This window comes from Clarias gariepinus, chromosome 22 (assembly GCF_024256425.1).
Source record: "Clarias gariepinus isolate MV-2021 ecotype Netherlands chromosome 22, CGAR_prim_01v2, whole genome shotgun sequence".
In the NCBI taxonomy this organism is placed as follows: domain Eukaryota; kingdom Metazoa; phylum Chordata; class Actinopteri; order Siluriformes; family Clariidae; genus Clarias; species Clarias gariepinus.
Genome location: NC_071121.1, coordinates 11,608,406 through 11,628,618, shown reverse-complemented (window position 1 = coordinate 11,628,618; position 20,213 = coordinate 11,608,406). Strand labels below are relative to the sequence as shown.

The following is a 20,213-nucleotide window of genomic DNA, read 5'->3' as shown; positions in this document are numbered from 1 at the left end:
CCTTGGGTAATTGGAGACATTAGTATGATACTGGTAAGTAAACCTCTTTTTAAACTCCTAGATTCATGACTCTATTTCATTAACTAATATAAATTATTCAGTAACCAAAGAAAAAAAAAGTCCCCTACATATGAACAATTAAGTTATGAACTTTTTTCGAATATATAAAAATGTGTTCAATGTGCATGTTCAATCATGGAAGTTAGACCACATGTCCAGCGTACATTGTCATGTGCATGTATCCCAGGATTTCCAGAAGCAAGCATAACAAGAGCTGCAATTAAGCTGGTACTGCTAAAAAGGGCCATGCAATAACGCTGGAAAAACAGTGAAAATAATTGAAAGAATGGAGGGAGGTAAAAGATGGCAGACATTCCGCGTTTTTTTTTACATAAATCGTTTACCCTCATGGAACATTTTAGTTTTATACTATGTATAGCCAATTGTGTTAGCAACCTAGTACCTAAACAACGTTTTTTTCGGGCTTATAAACAAATTAGACTTACAAACAAGCTCTCGGAACAGAACCTGTTCGTATGTGTTCTAGTCTTGTCTAACTTACGGTGTAGGAAAGATACAGTATGCAGTCAGAAATGTAGGTCTTGTAAAAGAGCTTAAGTGGTTAAGCCATTTATAAAATCAGATTATATAAGAAACTAAAAAACTGCTACACTAACCAATAACTACGATACTCATTTAGCTACAAACACCTGACTCTATGCCTACATTAATGCCATACCTATCCTGCAACCTTTTTTAAAACTTAGAATATTTTGTTTAAGTTTTATCCCAACCCTTAATTAAAAGAAAAGAAAAGCCTTAGGCTCAAAAAAAGGACTAAGGACTCCTTTGTGCAACAACAGTACAAATTAAAGCTGATGGTCTACTCAATGTACCACATGGTACAGTATGTATAGACCATCTTTCTTATATAAAGAGAGATTTTCTGCACTCTTTTACTAGAAGAAAAAAATACTATATTGACTTGTCATATTTAAAAACTATGATGAATGTTATATTTGAAATCCATGCAAGGAAAAAAGATAGAAGTTAAAGTCAGTACCTCCATCCTTTCTTCTTTATGATACTGCCAAGAACCACTTCAGCCCTTTAAGGAAAAAGGAGAAATATTTAACAAAAACATTATAACTTTTAACAAAAGGTGCAATGTTTTACTCTACAGATAGTTTTCTTCAAAACTACTGTAGATCAATGTGTTAGAGCATTAGGGGCCCCTGCTTCTTCTTCCAAAAATCATGCTAATGAAGCAGTGATATAACAGTAAATAATCTCACAGCATCAAACACAGGCGTAAGCTGATTGCTTCCTGAGCTGAAGGTTATTTTGCGTAAAAGGCTGGCTGGGCTGATGGGGAGTATCTCTGTGTGTCTAATGACTGATGAAGTATCCTTGTCCTAAGGATAGAGCATGTTCTTTGTGAATGCCTCCCATTATCCCTGCACTCAGCCTTTAACAAATGCAGATCTATTAAAATATGGAGGGAAGCAGACAATAAATACTAGAGTATCCTGAGGAAATAAAAACATGCAGTTTCATCAGACAAACACAAAGCATTTAGCCAGAGAGCAGTATGAAATAACATTTCCTTGATGTGTTCTCATAAACAATAACAATCAAAAGTTTGTATTACTTTTTAAATTTCAAAATACTGGAGATTTCAAAATAATAAAATAACACATATGGCTTTAAGTAATTAAGTAACAACAACAGCAACAGTACAGTAGGTTGTTATTTTAAGACATTCAGGTCAGCTGTTCTGGAATAATTCTTGTAAGAACAGTATTGTGAAGTGCATTTGCAAAACCCATCAAGCACCATGATAAAACTGGCTCTCATGAAGACCTTTCCAGCAGAACTTACGTTTCCCACAGAGGAAAAGTTCATTTAAAGTTACCAGCCTCGCAAATCACCAATTAGCAAACAGCACCTCAAATTAGAGCCATTATGAGGGCTTTACAGAGAATATTGTAAGTAGCAGACACATCTTAATATTAACTGTTTAAAAGAGATTATTGCATATTTTGGCTACTTTCAGCATTGTTTTACAATGTAGAAAGAAATAAAAACCAGGAAAGACCATAGTGTATCCAACCTGTATTTATTCTATGTATCAGTATATTTCTGCCTATATGAGTGTTAAGGGAGATGTGTGTTAATTTGTATTTCATAGTGTCCTACATACATACATTGGTTATCCAACCTGAGAAATAAGCAGGTGTCTATAACCGAATAACTCAGAAGCATAATGCACACAAACACATGTTCCCTTTCAAAAGCTACACTCGATGCTGCGTGAAATCTGAATTTGCAGATTTCCTTTCAAACCTTGTCGTTTCCGTTGACAAAGCGTTAATTGCTGGAGATTTTAATACTCATTTTGAGAATCCAGAAGACCCTCTGAGAACAGCATTTATGTCCATACTGGACTCAGTAGGAGTAAATCAGTGTGTAGTAGGACCCACTCATAAAGCAGGTCACACTTTGGACTTAATATTATCCTTTGGATTAAGTATAAAAAACATAATTACAATTCCACAGTCTGAAGTTATATCAGATTACTGTCTTGTCTCGATTAAAGTGTCTCATGGTAATAATGTACGCACAGCACCGCGCTACCGCCTTAAACGTACATTCACATCAAATACCACACAGAGCTTTATCGATAATCTTCCAGAGTTATCAACTTTAATTGGATCGTCATTTGATTCCACAGAACTCGATCAAGCAAATGAATATCTAGAGTCAACACTTCGTCATAGCTTAGATAATGTAGCCAGTTAAAAGAAAAATGATTAGAGATAAGAAACTCGCTCCTTGGTATAACGATCACACACGCACTCTAAAACAAACCGCTCGGAAATTGTGGTGTCAAACGCAAATAGTGTCAAACTAAATTGCTAGTTTTCCAAATAGCATGGAAGGAGAGCATCCTGAACTATAGAAGAGCTCTCAGTGCTGCTAGGTCAATGTATCTCTCCACTCTTATAGAAAATAACAAAAATAATCCTAGATTTTTATTTAATACCATAGCTAAATTAACTAAAAACAAGACCACTGCAGAAATCTCCACAACAACAACATACAGTATTGAGGATTTCATGAACTTTTTCAATAACAAAATCATAAATATTAGGCAAAAAATTCAGGCTTTAAAACCAGACAATTTAAGTGATACAGATGATAAATTAATCACATCACATCAGAACCTAGAATACTTTACTCCCCTTGAAGCGAGTGAACTAATTTCACTCGTCTCCTCTTCAAAATCGTCAACCTGTGAATTAGATCCTATATCGACACATTTTCTCAAGCAGATAGTTCCAGCAATAACAGAATCCCTGTTAAAAGTAATTAACTGTTCACTCAGCAGTGGGTATGTTCCTAAATCCCTTAAATTAGCAGTTATTAAACCACTAATCAAAAAACCTGACCTTGACCCTGTCAGCTTTCCAATTACAGGCCGATATCAAACCTCCCGTTTATCTCTAAAATTCTGGAAAAGGTAGTATTACAACAGCTATGTTCATATCTACATAGGAATAGCATACATGAACTGTATCAGTCAGGATTTAGGCCTCATCACAGCACAGAGACAGCACTCGTTAAAGTAGTAAATGACCTCCTAGTGGCCTCTAATCAGGGTTGTGTCACTATACTTGTATTACTCGACCTCTTTTGACACTATTGATCATAGTATTCTCCTTCACAGATTAGAAAATGTAGTAGGAATTAAGGGAATGGCCCTCTTATGGCTCAGATCCTATTTGACTGATCGTTATCAGTTTGTAGATTTAGATGGTGACCATTCCTCATGTTCTCAAGTTGAGTTTGGTGTTCCACAGGGTTCTGTTTTAGGCCCATTGCTTTTTTCCCTTTACATGCTTCCTCTAGGCAACATAATTCGTAAACATGGTATTAGTTTTCATTGTTATGCTGATGACACACAAGTATACGTTTCAGCAAAACCAGAAGAGAAAAACCAGCTTACTAAAGTTGAGCAATGTGTGCAGGACATAAGAGATTGGATGTTAATTAATTTCCTTCTGCTTAATCCTGATAAGACAGAAGTTCTAGTCATAGGACCACAAGCAGCTAGAAGTAAGCTTTCTGATCACACTGTGATTTTAAATGGCCTTTCTGTTGCATCAAGTGTAACAGTAAAAGACCTTGGTGTGATTATAGATTCAAGCCCTTCATTTGAAGCACATGTAGATAATATTACCAGGATAGCATTCTTTCACCTCAGAAATATTGCCAAGATAAAAAATATATTGTCACTAAACGATGCAGAAAAACTAGTTCATGCTTTTATCACGTCTACTGTAGGTTGGATTATTGTAACGCCTTACTGTCTGGTTGTTCAACTAGGTGCTTAAACAAGCTTCAATTAGTCCAGAATGCAGCAGCGAGAGTCCTCACTTGAACCAGAAGATATGAGCACATCACCCCTATCTTATCCACATTGCATTGGCTTCCTGTGAAATTTCGCATCGATTTTAAAATACTACTCTTGACGTATAAAGAAATTAAATGGTCTCGCGCCGCAGTATCTGAGTGAACTGCTAGTGTCTTACAATCCGCCACGCCTACTTCGATCAAAGGATGCAGGCTGCTTGTCAGTACCGCGTATTATTAAAACTACAGCAGGGGGCAGAGCTTTTTCTTACAAAGCCCCAAAGTTATGGAATAGTCTTCCAAATAGTGTTCGGGACTCAGACACAGTCTCAGTGTTTAAGTCCAGGCTAAAAACCTATTTATTTAGCCAAGCATTTTTTATAAATAGATTAGCCTTAGGTAAAGGAGCAGATCTGGGGGACTCATGGACGTAGAGTATTAGGTGAACTGGTATGTTTGGATGCTGTCTTCCCCACTCTCATTGATCACTCAGGTTTGTTGACGGTGAGGTGATTGGTTGCCTTACATCTCTTGAAGCCCTCATGTTTGTGTTTTCTTCTGGCTCTCCCTTTTTAGTTATGCTGTCATAGTTAGTCCTGCCGGAGTCTCTGCTTGCACTCTGCACTAAATATACATTCACTTTTTACATTGTTCGACTGTGACCATACCTAACTGTTATTTCTCCATCTCTTTGCTCTCTCCTTTTCTGCTCTCTCCTCTCTCTCTCTCCCTCTCTCCTTTTTCCTCTACCTATCTCTCTGTCGAGCTATACATGTTGCTCCTGGGCTGCCAGTAATCCAGACCCCCTCTGCCCGCTGGACCTTTCTAACTCATCCTGGAGTCCTGCTTCTGTTTGGAGATCTCATCACATGGATGCCTCTGTGTGGTCTGCCTGGAATGCGTGTGGTGACTGGGGTTGGTTCCACTTTTCCATGAAGGTGGTCCTGTCCTCGACTGATGCAGACAGCTGTTCTCTGAGGACCTGTGACTTTAGTCGCTCAATAGTTCAGGACTGGAATTTCTCACAGTCTACCTGAGCCTCCAGGAACAAACTGGACTTTAATCTTACACATCTCCTCTTATACTGAACTTCCAGTCTCGCATATTATTATGCACATCAATCCCTGTTATCTGTTTTTACCCAGATGAGGATGGGTTCCCTGTTGAGTCTGGTTCCTCTCAAGGTTTCTTCCTATTACCATCTCAGGGAGTTTTTCCTTGCCACTGTCGCCGTCGTCCTAGGCTTGCTCATCAGGGACAATCATATAATTTTGATTCATACACATTCACATTTCATACAAACTTAATTCTTTTGATTGTGTAAAGCTGCTTTGTGATGATGTAAATCGTTAAAAGCGCTATACAAATAAAATTGAATTAAATTGAATTGAAAACGCTATGGAAATGCTCTCTGTGTGATCGGTTGTTGAAGCATGTGTGTCAAACACGGCAAAATGTTTGCCTTATATAACCTCGGTCAGGTGATGTGCTTTGATTAGGTGCATCTAGAGGTTATAAATAGGCATGAACCGGAAACATCCTCAGTTCTTTTTGTCTTCAAGGACCGCATTTTGTGTGCGTATGTGCAAGTGTGTGTTTTTCTTTGAATACTGCACGCCAGTTAAAAGAAAGTAGAAAGCGAAAGTGAAATGGCGGAAATAGTAGTAAAGAGATGTTTACCTTCATGCGAGGGACTTCTCGTTGAAGGTGATCGCAATGGTTTTTGCCGTGAGTGTTTGGGCGAGCATCATGATCTTCTCTCAATCAGAGTGCTTTGCGCCCGGCTCGCGTTTTTTAAATAGAAATCGCGAGCCGCGCTCCCTCTCCTGGGGATTTTGTCTCGATCTGGTGGAAGCGTGTGAGGGTTTTTTTTTTCCCCTTTTCTTTCGCGCTCTCGCCAGATCGGGAGACTCTTGCGTCCACTCCTTTTTCTGATCGAGCGGGAGAGACCTCTTCTCTTGCTTTCGCTAAGATGGAAATTGCCGCCTCAGATCGCTTCTCTCGTGACGAACGAGCATACCAGGAGTTATTTAGGATGATAACTAAGGGGGTTGAATGCCTACACCTCGACTGGCCAAGACAGGAGAAAGAGAGCTCCAAACGCTCAAAGCTGGACGACAGGTTTCTGTCGGGTGGCCGGGGAGATGACTCAGTCTTGGAATAAACCTACTGTATCATTAATGCAAAGGCACGGGACTATTTGATGATGATCCAAATTGAAGAGACGCTTGCGAGCTATCTCCCTCCTGGGAGCTCATTATCATTAAATAAATAAATTAAATAATTTATTTATTTTAAAAGCCCACTCTCCTACCAAGCCGTGTAGATTAACATCTTTGCTGGTGGAGAAGGTTTTTCAAGCAGCAGGTCAGGCTGGTGTTCTGCTGAAGGACTTGATGGACACTGACGGGTCCATCGACGCAGAGCTGCGCTGAGCCACGGATTTGTCTCTTTGTGCCAACAAGCAGACGGCCTGTGCCATTGGCCGTTCTATGGCTGCCATGGTTACCGCAGAGGTTGATTTCGGGAGGCAAAAAGCTACGAGGAAGCGTTTGTGAGGTTTCTTTCCCGCCATGCTCAAGAGTCGAGGTCATCGGCCGGCCAGTCCCTTCCAGGTCTGGTTCCTTTAAGGCGTGAAGCACAAAAAAAATCACCACTGGTGATTTAGGGAATAATGGTCTCCAGCGAAATGTTAGGTGTTCAGTTGCCTGCTGCCATGTTTCAGGACACCGAACATCTAAACCCCCCTCTCCCTAAATCTAGCCGACGTATTTTTCAAGATGGCGCCGGTGAGGTCGGCTGCCGTTACGACTGCTCCGACCACCTTTTCTTTGTTTTTGTTTTTTAAGTTAGTTTTCAGCGTTTTTAAATCGGCAAAAATCACCACCATTGAGTACATTAGGTATCATAGAGACACTCTTGTTTCTATTGGTATACAATGTACTCACAATTCAACGTTTTTAACTCCGGTGTTGATCCGAGCTGGCTGAGTGAGTTCCTGAGGGAGAACAAAGGATGCGACACAAAGCGGCGGCCTTGAGGGAAACGAGCCGGCGTCAGGAACAGGCTGAGAGCCCGTGCACACCGCACACCTCTGCCTAGCATCCTGCTCGCCAACGTCCAGTCACTGGAAAACAAACTCGATGACCTCAGGGCCAGGATAAAGTTACAGAGAGACATTAGGAACTGCAATTTCCTCTGCTTCACCGAGACATGGCTGAACCCAGCGGTGCCGGACCACGCCATCCAGCCGGCCGAGGTCTTCTCGGTTCACCGCATGGACAGGACACGGGACTCGGGGAAGTCAAGGGGAGGCGGCGTGTGTTTAATGGTGAACAGCTGCTGGTGCAACAGCGCGAGCGTTGTTTCTCTCACACGCTCCTGCACACCAAATCTGGAACTACTGTCCATCATGTGTCGTCCTTTTTATCGTCCCGTTTATATACCACCACAAGCGGACACGGACACTGCATTATGCGAGCTGCATGAGGCACTTACACAGCACCAAACACAACACCGGGATGCTGCGCTCATTGTGGCGGGGGACTTTAATAGTGCCAACCTCAAACGCGCAAGGCCGAACTTTTATCAGCACATCACCTGCCCCACCAGGGGCGAAAGGACACTGGACCACTGTTACACTACAGTCAAGGACGGCTACAAGGCTCAATCTCATCCTCCGTTTGGTAAATCCGACCACGCCGCCATCTTCCTCATGCCAAAATACAAACAAAGGCTAAAACAGGAAGTTCTGGTTCAGAGGGAGGTCGCGCATTGGACAGACCAATTGGTGGCCGCGTTACAGGACACACTCGATGACGCAGACTGGGACATGTTCAGGAACAGCTCCAATGATGACGTCAGCGTGTTTACAAAAGCGGTTGTGGGATTCATTGGGAAACTAACGGATGATACCGTGGAAAAAAAGACTATCAAAACGTTTCCCAACCAGAAGCCGTGGGTGGATAAAACCATCCGAGACGCTCTGAGATCTCGCACTGCGGCCTATAACACGGGACTTGCGTCGGGGGACATGGACCCGTACAAGGCTGCGTCATACAACGTCCGGAAGGCGGTAAAAGAGGCGAAGCAGCACTACAGGAAAAAACTAGAGTCACAACTCCAACAGAGTGACTCTAGGAGCCTGTGGCAGGGATTAAGGACAATTACGGACTATAAAACACCAACAACCGGTATGACGAACGCGGACGCGACTCTGGCAGACGAGCTGGACACTTTCTCAATAGTGACGCGCTTACATCAATAGTGATGAAGTGCTTTGAACGCCTGGTCAAGGACTTTATTATTTCATCTCTACCAGACACACTGGACCCTCTACAGTTTGCTTATCGTCCAAACCGTTCTACTGATGATGCCATCTTTCATCTTCTAATTTCTGACCTGCACTCAATCTACAGCAAGCGGTGCTGGACCAAGGCCAGGAAGATTGTGAAGGACCTCAGCCACCCCAGCCATGGACTGTTCTCTCTGTTAAGGTCAGGAAAGCTATTCCGCTCCCTGAAGACCAACACAGAGAGACTGAGAAGGAGCTTCTTCCCGCAGGCCATACGGTCTCTTAATCAGTACACCACACAGTACTGATCCATTTTGCACATCCACATACATGGTTTTGGGACGCACTGTGGACATTAGTTAAGTCAAATTATCATAAGTACTTTAAATATGTTACTTCAAGTATATTTGCACACCACCTGGACATTCTGTTACCCGGATGCACAGTCACTTTAAACACTTTAAATTCTTTACATTTCTATTTATACTAAATTTATATTCAACCTCATTCCCACACATAATCCTAAATTCTATATCTTTGTATTGCACAGCTGTTCTTATTTTCTTATTTACCATATTTTCGGTTGCATCCAATTCTAAATCCTCGCGGGTGGAACCACTATCTAAATGTTTCAAAATGTTAAGATGATTGTTTCTCAAATCCAATCAGAGGATTGGTTTGTGACAATCAACCTAAAAGGACGTATATCTCATATAGAAATACTGCCACAACACAGGAGGTTCCTGAGGTTCGCTTTCGGGGGCGAAGCCTACCTGTATCGGGTCCTTCCATCTGGCCTAGCAACCCGCACATATACAGGAGATACGGATGCAGCTTTGGTTCCTATACGGTTCCAGGGCATCCATAATCTAAATTATATACATGCCTTGGTCAGTCTCTTGAGCTAGCGCTTCAACATTGGCATGTCGTCCTAGCTCATCTCAAATCTCTAGGGTTGAGACTCAATGCCAAGAAAGCGTTGTCTCTCCCGCTCACAGGACAACGTATTTGGGGGTCGCATGAGATTCGATCAGGATACAGGCACAACTGTCATGTCCACAGGCACAACTGTCTCCTGTACTGTATGTATCGGAGCCATCTTAAGTACCCTAAGGAACATCAAGCTAGGCCAGAAAGTGACTGTTCATTACTTTCAGAAAGTCCTAGGTCTCATGGCAGGTGCATCCATGGTGATACCCTTGGGCCCTATGCATATGAGACTCTTTCTGTTGTGGCTGAGAGCCAGGGGATTTCATTCAAGGGCCAATCCCATAAGGCAAACAGGGTATGTGCCAGGGGCTTTATGTGGTTCAAACCCCAGTTTCTGACCTTGGATCCCACTCTAGGTCCGTGTTTTCATCGGAAATTGCTAATGACAGATGCTTTCCTTATGGGTTGGGGTGCAGCCAAAGGATCTGGAGAGGTCATCTTCTCGCATGGCACATCAATTGCCTCGAAATATTGGCTCTATTTCTGGCCCTGAAATACTTCCTCCAGCAATGGAGAGGCTATCATGTCCTAGTGCGAGTGGAAAACACTACGGTAGTCTTTTACATAAATCGCCAGGGCGGATTGCGTTGCGCTGCTTAAACAAGCAAGCGCAGCAGATTCTGCTTTGGGCACAGAACAAGTTCTTGCCCTTAGAGCCAAATTAAAATTCCGGGGCATATGAATTTGGGAGCAGACTTGCTGTCCAAACAAGCTGTGACACATAGGGAATAGAAACCCCACCCAAAGTAGTCATTAAAATCTGGGAAAGATTTTAGGTACAGTAGCAGAGGTGGACCTCTTTGCTTTGCAGGTCACGACACATTGTCACCTTTCCTACTCACTGAGATACTCAACAGATAGCTCTGCTTCCTGGAGTCGTAGCAAAGGTCCGTCAACAGGGACATCGCCTCTTATTGATAGCGCCTCGTTGGCCGACCAGAATATGGTTCTCCGATCTAATATTTCTCCTCGACGGCTCATCATGAGCAATTCCGGCTAGGAGGGATCTTCTGCCTCAGGCGCAGGGAACAATGTTTCTTAGCCGGCCTGAGCTCTGAAACCTTCACTTTTGGCCCCTGAGGGGGCCCAATTAAGAGATGCCGGTCTTCCAGCCAATGTAATAGAAACTATTTTCTATTATCTTTTTGCTAGGCTCCCTCTACTAGAAAAATCTATGCCCTCAGGTGGAATTGTTTTAAAAATTGATGTTTGGCAAACCATGTAGACTCAGTCCACTGCCAGATTGTTTCAGTGCTGGAGTTTCTGCAGGAGAAACTGTCCTCAGGCATATGTCCTAGCACTCTCAGAACATATGTGGCCGCCAGGGCGGCTTACCAAGTTCTGATTGTTGGGGTTTTTGTGGGAAAACACCCGTTAGTTGACCGTTTTATTCATGGAGCTAAATGGCTAAGGCCGCCCACTAGAGCAACAGTCCTTTCATGGGACCTAGCTATTGCGCTTGAAGGTTTGGCTGAGACCCCTTTTCTAACCTCTAGAGTCAGCGCCTGTTAGTGTTCTGACCCTTAAGATGGTTTCTCTAATAGCCTTTACTTCTCTGAAGAGAATTGGGATTTGCAGGCTCTGTCAGTCTCGTCATCCTGCCTAGACTTTGCCCCTGAGCTAGTCAAAGCTATTCTGCATCCTCACCTGAATTATCTTACGAAAGTTCCATTCTCGACCATGCAGTTGTTCTCGAAGCCTTCTGTCCTCTGCCAGTTAATGCTCCGGAGCAGGAAAGACTTTACTTATTGTGTCCAGTACATGCTCTACAGATTTACGTCCACTGCACTAGTAAGTGGCACAAATCGGACAGCTCTTTATAGGGAGTGTTATGGGGGGACCGCAACTAGAGGGGGATGTCAAATTAAACTATGTCACATTAAAAGGGTGAGGGATGCTATTGCCCTAGCCTATGAGGTGCTTGGTCACACTTAACCTCTAGGAATTAGGGCTCATTGAACTAAGGGGTTTGCAAAGTATCCCTTTGCAGCAGGTGTGTGATGCGGTAGGTTGGTCCTTTCCGCACACATCTGTCAGATTTTATAGTTGGATGGATGTCCATGCTAATCTAGGCTCAGGAGGCCTAGAGTCAGCATCCTATAATCAGGTCTGGACCTCTTTGATGATTGTGCGCACACCCTACGCAACCCTGGGGTCCAGACATTTCCAGTGCGGCGGAGTTGGTATTCTAGTTCCCATAGCGTTTTCACGCAGCATCCAGTGTAGCTTTTGAAAGGGAAGGTCTCGGGTTACTTTGCTGTAACCCTGTTCCCTGAAAAAGTGGAAACAAGATGCTGCACTCAGACAAATTCAGACAAAATTGACCTGATTGACCCACTCAATGCAAAAAGCATGGTGATCACCTTCATTGAGAAGACCCTCGCATGAAGGTAAACATCTCTTTACTACTTCTGTCATTTCACTTTTGCTTTCCTTTTTTCTTTTAACTTCCACACAGTATTCAAAGAAAAACTCACACTTGCACATACGCACACACAATGCGGTCCTTGAAGACAAAAAGAGATGAGGATGTTTCCGGTTCATGCCTATTTATAACCTCTAGATGGACCTAATCAAAGCACATCACCTGACCGAGGTTATATAAGCCAAAAATTTTGGCGTGTTTGACACACATGCTTCAACAACCGGTCGTGCAGAGAGCGTTTCCGTAGCGTTTTCACGCAGCATCTCATTCCCACTTCTTCAGGGAACAGGGTTACAGCAAAGTAGCCCAAGACATACTGTATTGTCCTCTTTGAAAATACTGAAACGGCAATTTATATTTTTTTTTGCTATACACTGAATATATTTGGGTTTGGGATCATAAGATGTGATGACAGTAAAATTTGATATCAATATAATTTGATATTTGATATATTTAACAACTTAAACCTACTGTAATTTTTAGGTGAGCAAATGTATTGAAACAGAAAAAATACACTTACAGTAATATTTGGTTACATAACCCATGCTTGCGATGACCACATTGAGCTGGCAAATCACTTGCATCAAATGTTGCCTTTCATAGCTTTCAAAATGTTTGTCTTGACTGCTGTGGTTTCCAATATCTGATTGTTAATCCATAAATGGTTTCTTTCTTTTTCAGGGCATTCCATTTGGATACATTGATTATGTCCCCTGCTTGTGCAATTGTGCAATTATTATGAAATCACTTTGCTCTGGTACAAAATTGTTTGCTTTTCTAGCATGAACAACTCTTTGGTCATAAACCATTGTTTATCCTTTTTAACAAAAAACAACAACAACAACAACAACAAAAAGACTTTACAGGTTAAAGCCAGAAATTGAACCATGTGTAGAAATTCTGAGCTGTTAACTGTTTAAACAGTTGATGCAACAAAGCAAACCTGGATTACAAGAACAGCTTTGTTGTCCCAAAAGTTTTAATCACTTGAAAAAGTGGGTGATTTAATTTAAAGTTTTTAATTTCTTAACACATATGTTATTTACCACCAGAATGTCTAGAAGTAAACACCAAATAAAAGCTAAAATTCTGATTCATTGTCATATGTTTATTAGTATTTGGTTTAAAAGAAGAATTTATTTAAGTACCCTGTGGTGTGAAATCTGGATGTCTATGTATTACATCACATGACGCTTTGAAGTGGCTTACAGATCTGCATTCACCAGCCTGCATCAGGCTTTGCACATTATCGCATTTTAAAAAGGTTCATTTTAAGAATTTTAAGGTTCAGTTTCCTTAGGTTTTGATTTAAAAGCCTCTATGCTAAAGGTTCATGTTCAAAGTAAATAATATAACATACATGTGGCTTGCAAATCCATTTTTTAATTAATCCCTTAATAAATGTCATTAAATACAGCCTCAGAGACCAAAAGAAGACTACAGTATATTACACTGCTCTGAAGGCTAGAAAATAATTTTCTCAAATTTTCTTTAGGTAAAGAATGTACAGTACATATAATAATTGCAAAAAGATTGCTTAAAGAAAAATTATTGTTATACACTTAACCAATATGTTGATAGAGCACAATGTTGTCAACAAAGAAGACCCAATTCAGTTTAGAATTACAACATGCAAGCTTTCTGTGTCTAACAGGAGAGTACTGTAGTGAATGATGAATATGATAAAGAAAGCACTTACTTGCCCGCAGCATACACCTCAGCTGTGTCAAACAGATTGATCCCATTTTCATATGCCATGGTCATTAACTGCTCTGCTATCTGAGAAAAGAGAGGATCAAAGAAAATAGATCAAATAAAATCTCGACCAAAATGAAGGCAGATAACCATACAGAAGAGCTGCATAATTATACTTCATGGGAAAAGCTGTACAAAGTGCAGTTATGTGCACATATAGTGAACAATTCTAAAAGTATACACAGCAGTTTTCAGTACTCACAATTAATGGCCACATCACAACTGCTTATCATTTACACATTGATGGATTTGTTTTTTCAAATTTTCCCTCATTATTATAATGACTACATGACTTAGGCACAATTTTTTAATTATTTTATTAATTTATTACTGCAAACTGAGATTTTAAAAAAGTATATTGTCCACCTAAATCTGCTTATTTTTATATGTTATGATCACATTAAATGAAAGTTAATACACACAACATAATAGTAATCTTTCTGAGTTGTATAATCTTGTTTAAAAGTTAGTAACTCCTTTAAATTGTAAATAGTGTTTTGCGTTAAAAATTTTCAATAAAAGTCATCTGATCTTAGTTCATCTTAGTATTAGGGAAATACAACCTTATACGAATAATATGCCATTATATTTTTTCCAACAAAATATATACAGTATTATTTATTATTTAAATATTTTTTCATTGTCATGTGATCAATAATGATTAATAAAACCAAAAATGAAACCAAAAATGATCATGGGAGCATGACTGCATCTGAACAAACACAAGGCTTATAAAACAATATTCTACTGTATGGACAGCTGAGACCAAAGTGGAGTTGTTTTGCCTTAATGCCCAGTGCCATATTTGGGGAAATATATATATGTATATATATATATATATATATATATATATATGGGGCCAGGAGTAGCTCAGGGGTTAAGGCATTGGCCTACGGTTCGGAAGATCCCAGGTTTAAACCCCACAACCACCAAGTTGCCACTGTTGGGCCATTGATCAAGGCCCTTAACCCTCAACTGCTCAGATGTGTAATGAGATAAAAATGTAAGTCGCTCTGGATAAGAGCGTCAGCCAAATGCCTAAATGTAAATATATTCCTTGAAACCGACAGCTAAAGCTTGGTCGAAATTGGGTCATACTGTAGAACAGGACCCTAAGAGCTCTGTGCATATGTGACTTCCCAAAACACTAAATACCCTCAATAAAAATAATATTGTAAAGAAGAATGGGCCAAAATTCCTCCACAATGTTTTGAGAGTGTAATAAAATCATACAGCAAATGCCTGTATTATTGCCGGTAACTTTTTTTTAACAGTTTTATTTACGTAAAATAAATAATGGCATTGTAAAAAAAAAAAAAGGTTATATGTTGGTTGTATTTGCCCCGCTATGATCAAATTATTTATGTTTTTGCACAAAAACATGTCTTATTGTTTTAAACAGCATTTTTACTGGCTCTTGATTGTATGCTGTTTTGTGTTTGTTTTGAAGAGGATGGTCTAGACATTATTGAGAAACTTCTGCCAATAAAGTGCTATGTAAAATAAAAATGAGGGATAATCAAAATCTGCTGCCAAGAAAATCTGTATGGATCACTCATGCGATTATGGATAACCTTCTTTATGTACAGTTTATATTTACATAAATTAAATTGTGTATGTAGTTTATAGCACTGAATGATGATGAGAAAGAATTATACCATACCTCATCTGTGATTTGACCTCCAAATGTTACCCATGTGCCTGCAAAGATCGCACATACTGTACTGTCAGTACATTTCTGTGCATCTCAGAAAAACTCAATTTAACTCAATTCACTAGTTCATATGAAACATCTGCAACTGCAGATATTGGAAAGCTATGATGAAAGACATAAAACATTTAGAATATATACCAAAAAACAGGTCATAAACACAATACTTACCCAACCCCAGACATGACACCCGTAAGCCAGACTTTCCAAGGTTTCTGAAAGCAGAGGGGACACCAATTCTTTATACTAAATCCCATATCTTTACTATCATGCAACTAAATGGCAATTTTAGTCATGAAGACGAAGGGAAAAAATGGAAGTGTTGCAACCTCAGAGTTTCTGCACCTTCAGTTGGATCTTGAGTTTTGGTTACAGTCTGTGCAATTTGTATAGGTTTTAGTTTTTGTGGTTTTACCCCACCTCTAAATAATTCTATAGGTAAAACGACTACTCTAAATTAACCTCAGGTGTGAATTGCCTTGCAATACACTGGCTCCCAGTCAAGGTATATTCCCACATCACGTCTTAGTATTCCTGGGAGAGAATTCTCCACTCCTCTCCAGTGCCACCCTGACCAGAGTCAAGTCATTATTGAAGATGAACAAAAAAATCAATCAGGTATAGATAACAGTATTAAAAGTAGTCAAAAGTAACATTTTACATATTACATAATATGAATTACTATGATGTTTTGTGCATTAGGTCATGCTTAATGGATTTACAAACTGTGTTTGACATTTATATTAGTCACCCCTGTACAATACCGTATAAGACACTGCAGTTTTACACTGTAATCTGTGACCTGTGGTTAATGGCAGCTAAAGGATTGATTTCAACTCTTACTAAATCAAATGAATGTGTACTGTATACTGTATTGTAAGTAATACTTTTTAATCACAGATTCTAGTATAGATACTGTAGAATAAGTGGCCTTTCTCAACGTGTAACATTTGACTGTCACGTTTGTGGAATGATAGACGAGGCAGAAGTGCAGAGGTAAAGAGATGGATTTTTAATAAAGAAAAGTAAACATAAACAAACCACTACACATGAATATTCTAAACATGGAACTATGGCTGAGAGAACTTAAACGAACCATGAAGCTATGGCATACAGAGAACATGAAACATGACAAAACAACAGAGAAGAAATCAGAGCAGATGCAGGATTAAACTTAACTCAAAACATGCCTATTTATACTGAACTAATTAGCCACCTCGGTTCAGATTGTCTCATTGTCTAGTGTTCCTGACAATAACTTACAAGTGTCAGTATCAGTACTTTAATTAAAAATGAATAAATAATAAAATGACACATAAAGAAAAAAGTGTATTTTAAAATTTTGGGGAAAATTATTAACCCAAATGTGAAATAAATAAATAAAAAAAGTAAAAAAAAAAAAGGATAGGAAAACATCTTACAGTTTTTGAATTTCCATACATTTCAATAGGAGATAAATCTATCCTGGATACAATTTTTTTTTATACCCAAAGCAGCCTATCAGTGCTTCTGCTGACTCTTTTATTAAGCATCCTTTAAGATTGTATGGAGCCAAGGTTATAAACTCTCAAACTGGCAAATAGCAAGGGCACAGGAACAGCCATATAGTGCTTTTATGACTTGTACTTTTATTCAGTGTGCTATACCTTTACACGTTGCTGAGGCAATTTATTTCTTAACCTTCAGAGACTGGATGACAAAATTAAAGATTTACAGTACCCAATACATTTTAAAGCATTTTAGACTGGCCACAAACATATGTAGTAATGACATTAGGAATTAGCACTATGGAAATATTCTTAAGAGATATCATTCAAATAAGTTTTTCATTATTATGTGATCAATAATAAATTATGCTAAACAGAAATAACAATAATGAATGCAAGTCGACTAAGGCAGACCACACAAACTGGATCTGAAATGAGCACACCATGTAATTGCTACAAATGTGAATACTTCAAGTGTATATGTGAATACTTTAATTTACAGTCTCTCTGGCTGCATGTGGTAGATAATATTAACTGACCATAAATAATTTATTCTCTTTGGCACCAAACTTTGGCACTGGACCATTTTGATAAGCATCATTAGTATCACATTTGAATACTCCATGGTGTTTGTATTTATTCAATCTATGAACACTGGTATACTCAACAAATTCAAAACAGTCCAGAACCTCATGCACAAGTTTTCTGTGACCATCTTGGTCTCCATGTCTATTATGGAGAAGGCATTCTGGCAAATGTAGAAACATAAGACAGAAATGTCTGTGACTTCCTGTAAATTACAGAAGTGGAATGGTAAAATGTTGACCAACTCACAAATCATCATAAATTAAAAGAGAAACGTGGCTGGAATTACAAAGAAATAGCATACTTTATTCAAGTCATTTTATCAACATACTCTAAATATTCATGACCAAATCCAACCAACTGATGTTCACAAGACACAAGACGAGATATTCTTGTCTGTTAAGCAGGCTGTCAGCAATGTTATCTCAACGTCTATGAAAAGAAGATTCTCTGAAATTATATTATCATTGAGTATGGGGGCCTAGAAAAACAGTCATAAATTTTTTAATGGTTAGATGAGATACAGTTACTGGAAGGGGGATCTGTTGAAAAGGACAGCTGCTGCATGAACTCAAACTGATGTGCATAGCCTTTTAATAATGCTGTACAGAGCCTTGTGTTTATTTTTATGATACTGATCCTAATCTTTCCAACGAAACAATGGCTCAAATAAACAACAGAAACAGACTCATAACACCTGACTCATAACAGTTTGTAGGCATATTGAATTCACTTACCAACTAACTAATGCTTTCAAATACAGTATGAAGATTCACATTGTTGTCATATAAAAAGGCCATACACATTAAATCTTTCCAGGAAAAAGTAATGTCATCAAGTTAAGATGGAGATTTTCTTACAGGAAATCATTTTAGACTGTAAAAACATTTAAGAATTATGTGATTCAGTTTGAGAACTGAAAATTGCTTCAATTATTACTGTAGTAGTGGAATCAGGTTTTTTGGCAGATTGCCTAATCATTTGGTAGTACTGAGGCCATGGCCAATAAATGCGTCAATAAATGACAATGCATAACTTTTATCACATTTTAAAATTTTTTGTTTTTCTTTTCTTTCACCCAAATTCACTACAAAACACAATAACACATCCATATATGGTAGACTCTGAAGTGTGGAGACTGGAGGGTGGTTTGTTTTTTTAAGTGGGAAATGCTGATGCCAGGTGACATTTACCTGAAATTCTAGAATCCTCTTTAATTATGAAAGATAGCAAATAGAGTATCACTTGATTCAGACTGTCTAGAATCGGGTGACTTTTTAATTTTTTTATTAGCAGTAATACACATTACAGAGAATTTTTTAATACAACTGGGAAAAACTTGTCTTTACAGGATGTTTGAGTTAGTCTAGAAACTAAAAATCATAACTTAATCTCATTACACAAATTCTATTCCTAGAGTAGGGTGTGAAATTGTAAAATTTGAAGATGAATGAATAAGTCGCTAAGTATGTCCGCTGTGTAGGTTTGAATAGGTTAGCAATATCAGGAGATCCACTGTAAGGAGTTTTCTGTTTATTGAAGGCAAAAGCCAAAGTTTTAGCCAAACACCTGGTGTTCAAAAAAAATAAATAAACATTTTAACTTGATCTGGGTAAATCCAGGAGAAAAAAAGAGTGGAAGTTGTATGGATGACCTTCCGGAGACAAACCAGGAAGTGTTAGCTCAAGGGAGGTAGAGAGAGAGAGAGAGAGAGAGAGAGAGAGAAAGAGAGATGTACAGTAGAGGGGAAATAAAAAATAGAACATGGGAGGGTTGACACATAAATATCAGATTCAAAAAAAAAGATTTTTGATATCAAAAATAATAACACTAGGTTTCTGCAAATCCTCATGTGAAATAATTGTTATATAATTAACTGAGAAAACCATCAAAATGATGTGAGGGAAAAAAAAACATTCCTAAAAACCTATTAGCTTTCTTAAAATATATGATGCCTTTTCCCTTGATAAATAGGATGCAATGTCCTGCACAGATGCAGGTTAGTAAGCATCATTTTATTCTGCAAATGATTATAAGAAGTACATTGTGACCCTCGAATAACATGCAGTAATTACTGGCCCCATTATTCAAGGATACAAGCACATATTATGGTATCTGATGACTGAGCACAATTATGATAATACCATACTCACACTACCTGAAAACATATACTCTATGGGAAGTTCATAAATTATCCAAAAATTTACATTACAGCATCTTCATAGTGCTATGACTGCTCTCTATTGCCAGACTACACAATTTTGGGCAAAACAGCATGTCCGCATCGTTTAGATATACCAAGTTATATCCAAGTTATTTGGATTTTGCTAACATAAATCTTAATAATGATGATAAATGAGCAGTCGATCGCAACAAAATATAAATGATTCCATGATCGCATGAGGCTTCTCAGCACCTATAATACAATCCTGTCAGTCTTCAGCTGTAACCTGATGATAAACTATATCCTCAGTTTACTGTGAACTACTAACATAAATCAACACAGATCATAAATCAGCATGGAGCTACTGTAGTCTCTAAGCCAAATGC

General features: G+C 39.0%; 1 protein-coding gene across 5 annotated transcripts in view; it reads right to left on the bottom strand.

The window, feature by feature from the left end:
- kcnab2b (potassium voltage-gated channel subfamily A regulatory beta subunit 2b) overlaps positions 1-20,213 on the bottom strand; it is a 101,048-nt gene that overhangs the window by 34,159 nt on the left and 46,676 nt on the right. For all 5 annotated transcript variants that reach the window (XM_053482467.1, XM_053482468.1, XM_053482464.1 and 2 more), the window contains 4 exons: positions 15,763-15,806; positions 15,544-15,581; positions 13,825-13,904; positions 1,064-1,108 (listed from right to left, as the gene is read on the bottom strand). In XM_053482467.1, coding sequence (XP_053338442.1) covers positions 1,064-1,108; positions 13,825-13,904; positions 15,544-15,581; positions 15,763-15,806 — 207 coding nt within the window. The remainder of the gene's footprint in view (positions 1-1,063; positions 1,109-13,824; positions 13,905-15,543; positions 15,582-15,762; positions 15,807-20,213) is intronic.